The following is a 12,675-nucleotide window of genomic DNA, read 5'->3' as shown; positions in this document are numbered from 1 at the left end:
AATTGAACTTAATGTTATACACTGTGTTCACAAAGCCTGTGAAACAATAGAGTTTGCAGTATTCTGGCAGACACATAGACATAGCTTTCACAGAATTACGAATATTAAAGCCACCTGTTACTATAGTTCCGCTGGTAGCTACCAATAACACCACATTCGTACATATGATAAATGACATTAATACATGAACAAACACTCGCAGGGGGCGCGGTGGCTCAGTGGTAGAGCGTTCACCTCTGGTGCTTGGGGTCCCGGGTTCGATCCCAGCCCCCGCCAAGTGAACTTTGTGGTGGACAAACACCGTGCTCGTGGGTTTTCTTGGGGTTCTCCCGTTTCCTCCCACTTTCTTCATTCCACCGTTTCACTCATCTCTCATCATCACCGTCTCCTTTAGCCTAACCGGCATAACCGTGGGACGTAAAACTTAAAGATTTCATTTCATTTTTCAAACACTCGCACGCTAGCCATCAAGGTAACCATACTTGAACCATGAAAGTTCTTGCGGAGTTACATTAACCCATATGGTTCTTTCCCGTACTAACAGAACCATTGCATTTTTTACTTTATTTCCCCTCTGATCTACTAAGTCCATTTGAACGTACACCGTTAGTGAAACTCAAGAAGTATGTTCTGTTGTTTACATGTCAACAGTGACAGCCGTCTTCGTTGGTTTGGTGGCTACCGCATGTGTCTATAAAGCACGACGTCCTGGATTTCATTCCTGATGGAAAAGCATCAAATTCCCTACAGTGCACTGTAGGTCTCGTACCATACAGCCATACAACTGACAAAGGGCATAAATGCTGATCAATCACTCGATAGTAAAGAACTTTTGAAGGTCACGACGTAGAAAGTCTGAATGCTGTGTTTGAGACAAGATAAAGTATTTTTAACATTGCTCATTTAAATTTGGACTTAATTGGTTCAAAACAAGGTCTATCTTACCACCCTTACCGCATTACCTCCATGATCTGCGACACTTCATCACATTTACCACTGCGAGAATCACCTCTGAGCTGCTGAATCAAGTGTGGACTAAACTGAACTATAGAATAGGCATGTGCTATGTGATCAACAGTGGATACTGGACACACTGAGCATTTGTAAGATATGGAAACATAAATTTAATGGGTGCATTCTTCATTTTCTAATCATTCAAGTGAATGTTTACGTCTCCCTATGAAAATACAGACATTTCTAATGTTTCAAAGACTTCGCGAACGCATTTTCCAAGATTTGTTGTAATTGCAACGAAAGCTTAAGCTTTGGTCGGTTTAAATTTTCGTTCGTTCAGCAAAATACGTAAACACCCATAGTAACACAAAAGTAGAGTACTTCTGCTCCTTTTGTTTTTGGCAAAAGAACTACTGTGTCATTGTCAGGTTGTGACTATCACCTAGATGCACAGCACAATACTGTTCCATGGATTCGTCCGTTCTTTCAAATTATGATTTCTGATTTTGCTTCAAGTCCTTGCCTTGACTGTATCGAGAAGATTTGAATTTGAACTGTTCAAACAAATCTATTCCACTGTCTTTATCAACAGTGTTGAGCTACTCATAAAGAAATCGTTGCATTTCTTAATTAAGTTACAAATTTTCTTCGACGCAATACTTTCTCGATATTTATCATTTTTCAATGTCGAATTTCTCTTTAAATAAATACATTTTGGTACGTTTTTGGGTGTTTAACGACTCGTTCGACATCATAAACATACCTATACTATAGTAATTGAATAAAGGTATACATGTATGTATACAGTAGAGCGTCGATTATCCGAACGTCGGTCAACCGAACGACCGCTTAATCGAACTGTGTACTCGCTCGCACCTGTTACTCTCCCACCCTACCGTCCATCATCCCCCTCACTCCCAAACCAAGTTTCCCACAGTAGTCGCCGCACTGAGCCACCGCTGGCGGAACATTGCTTCTAATGGGGCCTTCATAAGGCGTTGCCTTTGTACGTTACTTTGTAATACTTAAAGAGATGCCTGTTTTTTTGAATAAATTTACTGTACAGTATTTCTTTTTGGCAAATAAACATGTACAGTTCGATTATCCGAACAAACCAGTTTTCCGAACACCCATGTCCCCCAATTACTTCGGATAATCGACGCTCTACTGTATATAACAGTTCTATTTGTTCTTGCAGTCATACTTTACCAATAGCATTTATCTTATTATTTGTTATACATAACTTTGCACTTAAATGTATATACGTAAACAAGATAAATATCAAGTATTTAGATCACTTTTCATTAAGCAATAACTTGTACATACTTTCTTATATTTATACATAATTTCCTTTTGACTTATTTTTCATTTACATGTACTCACACACAACCCCATAACTGAACTATAAAATATATAAATATCCATATATAAGTGACCCCAATCATAATAGTATATCTCAAGTTCATTCGAATATCTCTCCAAAAACCACAGACTATAACCTACATATTGTCAGGCTACAGTTCTTCCTTAGCACTCTTAACCCAAACCTACAACAACTCTCAACACTCACTCTTTCTTACAAAAAAAATAAAAATCAGCAGGTATCGTTATATTTAACTTCTTAGAGACATCAACTCTCCACTTGTGCCTCTGGGACGTCACTCTCTGCTCCTGAATCCCTACTTCTGGCTTTGGGACGCCATTCCCAACTTCTGGTCTGGGAGGTCACTTCCTACTTCTGGCTATAGAACACCACTCCCAACTTCTGGGTTTGGGACGTCACTCTCTACTTTTGATTTAGGATTTTGACTATGGGACGCTACTCCCTACTTCTGGTTTTGGGACATGACTCCCTGTTTCTGACCATGGGACGTCATTCTCTATTTCTGGCTCCGAGGTGTGACTCCCAACTTCTGGCTCTGGGACGACACTCCAACTTCAGACACATCACTTAGCTGATCTTCGGTTCACCACTTAATACTCCTTATATTTCCTCGCAGTAGGTTAAAGCTGGTTATTGTCAGGCCACTGGTCTTCCCTAGCATTTTTAATCCAAACCTATTATAACTCCCAACATATAGACATTAGTATGTTGCGAGATTCTCCACAGGAAGATATCATTTTAACTAAAATAGGCCATTAACATTATAAGAAGTGTAAGGTCTTTTACATTTTTTACACAGCTCATTCTCATTCCATTTGATAAATGGATCAATATAAAGTAGAGATTTCAATCACAGCTTAGTATTCTTATATGACTTGACAAATGGTGGAGGGGGCTGAAGGGAAAACTATCAGCTGTTCTCTAGAATTTTTCAGCAACTATAATATATTACATATATACCTGTACACATAAAATTAATCACTTGAAAGAAACGAAGCCAAGGTTACGTTAATTGGAAATGATAGCAAACATTTGGGAAACCGACAATGAAAATAAGTGGAACAGGTAAACAAAGCACATACTTACTACATTAATTAGTTATCAGTGCTGCTGACCCTTTAATATGCAACAGTTCCTAATAGTGTCATGCGAAGTTAAATCAAGGAACTTTGTACATTAGCCATTAGCCTTCCACATTCTTTTTACTTTTTCGTTGCTCTAACATAGTAAACAAACTCTTAACGAGCGTATGATATTTATTGCCGAGTAGACACTTTAAATGCAGATAATGTCTATCAGTGATGCCATACTACGCCAAAAGACTACTTAAGTGCTATCATGAAGGTTTCATAAAGGTGGAGCCCGTAAATGAAACTGAAGGATGACTATATTAACCACTTTTGAAGTTTCCACTTGTTCTAATCTCAATAATACATAATACTGCACATACATATGTTACAAGATACTTAAGTAAGTTTACAAAAAAATCTACTGTTTATTCATTATAATAAAGTCACTTGAAGGGTAGTCTTACCAACAAACTCAAACAGTACTCGTCTTCCTCTTCCGCATCCTGTCATAGATTAGTTTAAAAAACAAGAATTTTAGGAATGATTTAAAAAAAATCAAAAGATTACGATCTTGGCCAGCAATTACTTTTTGAATCAGCGGACACAAACTTTTTGAACGGCCTCTAAAGCGAGTTTTCGTATTTTCTACGGAATGGGCACATCATACTAAGTTAAGGGATAGTTTGTGTTTGGCTACATTGTATGTAGTTCTCCAGATGTAAAGCGTACAAAATTTTTGATTGAAATATATTGGATCTTTTGATCTAATAATGTTAAACGTCGAACGTTTTCAATATCTTTAACTTTTTTTTTTTTTTTTTAATTATGATTTTCTATGTAATTAATTATCCGAACATCCTATTCCAATAAAACCTTATTTCTTATCTGTCTTGACTATACTAACAAATATTAGCGAAAAGTTAACGTTTAATATGAGATTTTGAACTAAGCTATAACGGGACACAGAAGAACAAGGTAAATACCTTTTGCTATTTATTAAATTGTTGCTTTTATTATCTTATACGATGGCGATAGAAGTAGTTCACATTTTATCCTTCTTTTCTGTGCTCATATGTCATCTATGAAAACAGTCAATATCAATGTAACAAGTTCTCTATGAAATTAAATTGATTTTTTTTCCCTTCCAAAAGGTCTCTTAAGATCTGCCCCATAAACTTTATCAAGCATATATACTACAACCTGATTTCTTTAAAGCTCACGGATTTCATTTTGATCTAGAATTTCTAACCGAAGTCCGATTTTCATGCGGTTTTTGGCAAATGATCAAGAAAGGATGGGAGATTTATGAAACTGTTTACTTGTTTAAATTTATCCGGGGCAATATCAGCCACGCCTCAAGAAAAACAGCAAATATTTGCCAATGTACCTTACAATTGGAATGAGGTGTGGTGCGGTATGGAGATTTGAGTGTTCTTCGTTAGATGGCAACCTCCCAAAGGTCAATAAGAAAGAGGAAACTGGGCCGTTGTATTAGGAATTGTGCTGTACTGTTCTATGTTACAGTGTGAGTATGATCAGGACACAGTGAGAATAATGTACTCTTTGGAACAACATGTGTTTATCGTTAAAAGATTTTGGTAAACGGAATCTGTTGTTGCTACTCAAAGGGCATTTAGAAACAAATTTGTCTCAAATTCTGCCCCAGACAGGAACATAATATGGTTGCTAGTAAATAAATTGGAAGAAAACAGGATCACTTCTGAGTGAGACATAGAAAAATCTAACTCCGCATGCTGGTGTTGTGGAATATGTCAGTAATCGACTCCTTAGATCGCCCACGAAATTTCTCCGTCGTTTGTCGCAAGAAACCGGCTGTAGCTATTCAACATATGATTTATAGGTGTTATCACTAACACTTAATTTGTATTCTGCAATTTCGCTTCAAAACTCCAAAATCTCATTCCAATTGTACAGTACACCGGCGAAAATTTGCCATTTTTATTGCGGTGTGGTCGATATTACCCCGGATGACTTCAAACCAGTAAACATAGTCCCATAAATCTCCCATCCTTCCTTGAGCATTTGCCACAAACCATATAAAAATCGGACTTCAGGTAGAAATTCTCTAGACGCAAATGAAATTCGTGAGTTTAAAAAAAAAAAAAAAATCACCCTGCATTATGGAGTTCAGCAATGGGAAAGAATACTGAAGGCAAATAAATAATTCATACCGAAGCGTGTGAGTGTGAGTGATTGGGTTTAATGGGGACGACAGCAACGAGGCTATTTGTCCCCGTCCTGATCAGTACTACTGTTCAAACACGGACTGCTTGAAGGAAAATTTAAAAACGAACATAGCACAAGTTCAGAAATAAACAAACTGATACAGAAGAGACACAAAAAACTTAAAGAATGGGCAAAAGAATAATGTATAAGAAATAAAAGAGAGAACAATAATAACAAATAATTTTTAAAAATGTGAGAATAAAGAATACAATTGCAGCAGCGATGAATAAAAGAAGTAAAGAAGTAAAACAGCTCAGAGAACGGGAGCAACTTCAGATGCGTACACAAACGATAGGACATGCCCCACGAAATCAAGATTATTTCCTAACTCACAGTCAAGTATAACTGGCAGTCCGTAACGTTCTCTGAGATCTGAGTATTCAGGAAATTGGACAAGAATGTGCCGAATACTCAGCGGACAATATACTCCTCACAACACGGACGGTCAAAACTACACAGCAAATAACTATACGTCTGATGAGAGTGTCCGATATCATATAGAAGAATCCGTTCCTTGATTACTAGTACTCAACCTAATCTCTATTTTTCTGTATTCACTTACTTACTTTTTAAGTTCACAGAAATCACATTCTACGAATGAACTGGTAACAAGTTATTAAATCATGTTTTGCTCTTCAAAAATTTCTATGAACCACATTAATTTATTTTATTAACCTCAAATTCCCTGACTTTCAAGGTTACTGGCAAATCTTGTTTCCATTTTTTTTTTTTTTTTTCAGCGAACTCATGACTCAAATGTACTTTTAGAAGAAAATTAAAATTTTAAGTGTAAATTGAACACATAAAATGTAAAAAAAGTTCGTAAAGAAAACTAAATCAGTACTTACCAATGGCTCTGGATACTGCAAGCTGTCCGTTCACTCGCCACGTACCCCAATACATTACACAACCACCCATTTTTTGGATTCGTTCCTTTTCATCCTGTAAGAAGAAGCATTATACGTCTTAATATTGTTAACACTTGACACTAGCTTTTTCTTTTGTTGTACGCTAAATATTAACAATTTTCTACATCTTCATTCCGGTGTGCTAACCTTATCTGTGCTGTGTGTCATGCTTCAAAACAAAGTTAAGCAACCTCATAAGGTCCATGCATATGGCTGAGACTTAAAATCAAGAGACTACAAATGTTCTATTATTTGATTATGCCATATTAACAATCGATTTTTTTCTAATAGTATTACTTTTATTATAGTACAACAGCCGCAATAACGCTTCGGACTTCCTGATAAAAAGACAATAAATACATAAAATTAATGTGGAAAGCTATTATTAACATATCACATATAACATAAAATGCATACATTAGTACGGAGTCATATTGCCTTTACTTTTGAGAGTCATTTGAATACGCTTGGGCATGGAGACATCGGAAATAATTTAAGTCCATCTAAATACATCACATTTCTCCAATTCTGCTTGGAGGGTCTGTAGGTTCTGAAGCTTCTTCTGTCCCAAGAATACCTTCATACGATGCGAACAATATTCAATTGGATTTATATCGTGGCTATTCTCAGGCCATTCTAACATCTTGATATGTTGTTCCTCAAGAAGATTCGCTACGTTTTTAGCCTTGTGACAAGGAGCGTTATCATGCATGAAAAAATCACAGTCGTGAATATAGAGCATATCCACTAAATGATTCAGAAGAATATTCATATATCGATCTGCGTTCATCGTCACATTTTCTTGTAAGAAATATAAACTTCCTTTACCCTTTTCACCTGAAAAACACCTCTAAACCATTACAGACTGGAAGTGCCTAACGGCTGGAGCCGTACACTTTGGGTCGTAACGACCTGAAGATGATGGACGTCGAACCTTAACAGCTCCCATTCGGAACAGTTGGAATGTGCTTTCGTCGGAAAACATGACTTTCCTCCACTCTGCTGGTGTCCAGTGTGCATATTTCTTTGCGAAAGCAAGACGTTGTTCCTTCATACGATCGGTGAGTAGAATCTTCTTAGCTGCAATACGACACGGCAAATCCACGTCTTTTTGCAAACGGTGCTGAATTGTCCGAACACTAACGTTTTCCAATATTCTTTAAGTTCTGTCCCTGTCAGTCGAGCTTTCTTCTTTATTTCTCTCATTAAGAGAATGTCTGTAGATTTCGTTCTTTTCCTTGGCCTCCCACTACCGGAGGAGTTCTTTGGCAGCTGCCAGAATCTTCATTATGGTTGATTTTACATGATCTGTACGTTTGCATATCGTCTTTATGGGGAAGTTTTCACTTCGCCAAACAATGATATTGGCTTTTTCCGCACTGCTACAGTACTTTCCTGTCATATCACAAATGCCCAACACAAATATAGTACTAAATTATCGAACACAAAGTGCACCACACAAAAACAAATCAATTTATAATACACACTATAGCAGAAAGAAACATTTCATGAGTCAACCAACAATACATAACGAAATGAACTCGCATATCAGCAGTAATACATTGTTGCCAGATACATTCATGCAGATACAATCTGTGTTCGAAACAAAAAACTAAATACAAGATAACGAAGTGGTAGATCTCTTACTACGGCAGCTTTCTATGAAGTCCGAAGTACTTTGCGGAGGGTGTAGATAGCCACTCAGGGACTGGGCATTTTGCTTGTTGATTGTCAATTGGGTTAGGTACAACAGCTGTCATAACCTGACAGAACAAATGACATATATTATTCTTAAAGCCGAAGATTCGCTGCCTTCTTGTAGGATTGGAATGCATTTTAGTTTAACATAACTTTCAGCACCAAGGCTATAGGAGACACGGACCTACAGCATAACCTGGAGCCCGAACTACATGAGTTTTCGCTTGGAATCAAACCTGGATTGCGCGCGTCGAAGACACGTATGCTAACCAGTGGCGGCTAATGTTAGTGTTGCAGCGTTGCGCAACGACCAAAGTATTTCAAGAAAAAAATATTATTATCAATAGCAGTATAGAACAGAAAAAAATACTTTTTAATACTCGCATATATACACTTTAAATAATATATTTTTTCTTCTGTAACTGTTCGTTCCGTTAATCCGTTTTAAAAAGCAAAAACTAATCCGTCACAGAGTCTCTAATTTATATTGTGTTGCAGGGAGCATACAACGACCAGATTCCTTCAGCGCGGCAGTTGGAGCAACTGTTAAGTCTCCTTTCCCCTATCTCAGAAGTTAAAGGGACTGGTCGTTGCAGTGCTTCTGCAACACAGCACGGTTTCCAGTGAACGAGAAGGTTTTTCGCGCTAAATAAGATTTCTGGATTTTGTTTCACTAGCAATTAACAAATGGAATTTGTTTTTATGCATTCATATTTTTAAATTACGGGACCATACTGAAGCAAATCAATATGATGACAATTAAAAAGAGTGATTGCAGAATTACAAAATAAGAAAGAAAATATCTAGTAGAGGAGAAAACAAATGAAAGTAGACCCGCATTTACAAGTTAATTCTTAGCTTATATTGATAATGAAGGCTTCTTCCACAGTAATTTGTGAATCAAATATTAATAAGTCAGTATGTAGATCATCTGTGGATGTGTATGTAGTAGTCATCTGTGGATAGTATTTTAGTATAAACATATTTCTTTTATAAAATAAGTATATTTTATACTCTTGATAATTTCCACATAAAACTGTATGATGGGGAACGCCACATTGAATTTGGGACTAGTTAGCAATGCTCAGGGGCGTAGCCACGAGGGGGGTCCACCGGGTCCGGACCTCCCAAAAATTTCGAAACTTCACTAACATTTGTAGACTTTCTTAACGAACTAAACTTTTTTAACAGAGAAACGATTGATGTAGGCTAAATATTTTATTTTACTCCTCATCATGTACTCTTCTTTTCCTATAAAAATAATCGTTCTATCATTTTTTTCTAATGTTTGGATTTTTTATTTTTTAAAAGAGAATTTTATTTAATTTAACATGTCACATAGCATTTGCATCTAAAGTTATGCTGATTAGTCAATGAGTCAACTTTATATCTTCTGTCTCTTATCGTTCGTACTGCAACACCCAAAACCACAATCCACCGGCCGCCACTGCGTCATTATATGAGAAAAGAAATCATCCTTATCTCCCCTCTAGTGGGCTAAAAAATATCATATGCAACTCTCATGCTTTGCTTTTTGTAAGCGTCTGTCAGCATTTTAGGCACCCACCTCACCTCGCACACAGTTTGTGACAACCCAACTTTTAGTCACAATTCGATGCATTGTTTTTGCACACTTCTGAATATTCTTTGGCGAATTCAGTTATTGTGAACAGACAATTGGCTCGTACTTTCTTGTTAACGCGTTCCACCAGATCGTCCTCTGAACACACGGCCTTCCGCTACACTTGTCGTAATGAACATTTGAACGCTCTTCCCGAAATTCTCTGCATCATTGCCTGACGTTCCCTGTCGATCCGTAAATGGTACGGTACACAATTCCCGATGGATGTCTGCTACATTCTATCCTTTTGCGTTTAGAAATCATACGACAGATCACACTTTGCATTTGGCGGGATTTTTTGTACTACGGCAGCCATTTCACCCACTCGCACGTAGGCAGCCCCATTCACACGATTCTATCTCTGTTGCATGCATAGAATACTAGGTCATGCTCCTGCGACTGCTCAACTTCATCAGTGTTGCCAAAATATTATCAGCTTTTTTTTAAAAAACATGCGCCTCGTATTTGTTTCTTTTGCTCTGGTGATCCTGGCGATTGTATATGACAAAAAGTTTGTATAAATACTTGTGTTCACTCGAATACGACCGTAACGTTATCAATGGTCAGTTCCGTATAAACTATCAGGCTTCCTAATAGTTTCTAGCAAGGGCGGATCCAGGAAAGGGCAATCGCCCCCCCCCCTCCCAGAAGAGGAAACTTTACTTATTTTATACATAGAAAAAAAAACATCCCAGAGTTTGGAGATCTTAAAAGTAGCTCTAAGTAACAGTACTACAACCCCTCCCCAGAAGTCCGTCCTGGATTCACCCCTGGTTTCTAGTGATCCGAACTTCAAAAATCATCGCCCCTACTACTTCTTATTTATTTATTTATTCAATAAATAAGACTTTTAATATTCCATTAGTGTTTATTTTATCTGACTGCATTTGAAAGGACAGTCAAATAAAATAAACAAGATGGGGTATAAAAACTTCTATTTATTGAGTTCGGCAATCTTTTCCAAACACATAAGTACGTACATACATGAGTCTACTATTATTAAATATACGATATACACAAAAAATACAAACAATTATAAGAGATAAATTATCTTAATCTACATATATACATACATACATATATATCTGAATAAGGTATTAATTGAAAAATAAATATTAAGCATTACACAAGAAAATTTGAATTTGCAGAAAGAAAATCTCAAAACAAAACAGAGTAAGAAATACTATGAAGGAAAATACATGAGTAAATAAAACATGTATTTGTAAAAAAATAAAAAATAAAATACTAACAATATTTTTGGAAGAAAATAATCAACCACAACGAAACTTTAATTGACATGGAAGTCTCAAAGGGGTATACAGGCTCTACGTAAGTTCCATGTTGGACTCAATAAAGATCTATCAATACCTTCGTATGTTGGTACTTCGCAACAGCTACTAATTCTCAAATGTCGTTCGAAATTAATTTAGAAATATTTGTTGTTGTTTTAATTATTTTCTGCTTCCTCTTGTCCAATGTTCTAATAGAACATGATACAAATTCTGGAAAGAGAGAGGAGTATGTGAAATTTTATGGAATTCGGTAATCTCTAACTATGTTAACAGCGTCTACGTATGTGGCAACATCTTTGGTGCCACAGGCAGGCATGTACCCCGGGGAGACGGTCCAAAGGTTTTGATATTTTATTATTTATTATGTTGCTGTCGGAGATGAAGATTGCTAGTACAAGCTACTCCAAAGGTTTTGGGTGAGAGGGTACAGACCCCCAGGACTCACCTCCTGTGTACGTCCCTGACCATTACTGTGTAGACCTGTACCTAGGTGAAGATAGTGGTTAAATGGTTCATTTGAGCAGCGCTGTATACATTTTTAATTGGAACTTTATTTTATTAGCAAAATACAAACAGTGAACTGCAGCTTAAATCTGATACTGCAATACAAGGCAAAGATTAAAAACTAAGTATGGAAATTTTTGAATCTATCTATTTGAGTAAACTTGCTCCAAAATCCTGAGATTACATATTTAAGAACACCATTTATTATGAAACAGTGGTTCGGATCTCACGTTAAGCTGTAGGTCCACGTCTCATATAGCATCGGTGCAAAAAGAGACGCTAAAATCGAATTCAATCAACCAATTATCTAAAAATAAGAATACTTTTCTTCGACCAATTACGTTATTAGTGGAGTGAAACAGAGCAGGCGAAACAATCGATGTTTCTTTATTATTAATCAGTTACATAAGATACCGGTTACTGCTAATGAAGAAGAATATTTAGGTACAAGGGAAATTTTATGAAGAACTATTGGAAGTGAGAAAAATAATGGTATTAGGAAGAGGATAATGATCGCAATGTAGTTGCACAGATAATCTTAATATTCTGAGAACACGTGTTGAAGAAGGCAATAATTTTTCGCCGAAACGCTCACACTTAAAGATAACTTCGGGTGCTTTTAAGGATATTTTATATATATATATATATATATATATATATATATATATAAAATTTTAATGGATATTGAATATGCAGGCTATTAAATCAAGTAGCATTTTTACTCTAACTAGTACTAATACACTTTATGCCCAGATGACCGAAATATAGCGTCGAAGCACACAATTACCCTAGAAACAGCAACATGAGAAGAAATAGGTGTTGAAAGGGTACTTATAGTCGACTAGAGATTAACTTGAAACGTTTTACAAAAATTTATTACTAATAACTGTTGCAAACTTGAAAATTAGCTGCTCTAAAATTTGGCGTAACTATCAGAGATTCTACGCAATTCCAAATGAAGGTAATACAATATAATATATGCAGCTATTGTCCAACT

At 36.4% G+C, this 12,675-nt stretch overlaps 1 protein-coding gene across 1 annotated transcript in view; it reads right to left on the bottom strand.

Moving 5' to 3' along the window:
* Positions 1 to 12,675, bottom strand: part of LOC145694394 (uncharacterized) — a 622,323-nt gene that overhangs the window by 441,332 nt on the left and 168,316 nt on the right. The window contains exon 6 of the mRNA XM_081770569.1: positions 6,504 to 6,597. Coding sequence (XP_081626695.1) covers positions 6,504 to 6,597 — 94 coding nt within the window. The remainder of the gene's footprint in view (positions 1 to 6,503; positions 6,598 to 12,675) is intronic.

The sequence above is a fragment of the Thermobia domestica genome, chromosome 9 (assembly GCF_964235325.1).
Source record: "Thermobia domestica chromosome 9, izTheDome1.hap1.1, whole genome shotgun sequence".
NCBI classification, from domain to species: Eukaryota; Metazoa; Arthropoda; class Insecta; order Zygentoma; family Lepismatidae; genus Thermobia; species Thermobia domestica.
Note: the sequence above shows the minus strand (reverse complement) of the source record. Positions and strands in the feature narration are given on the sequence as shown.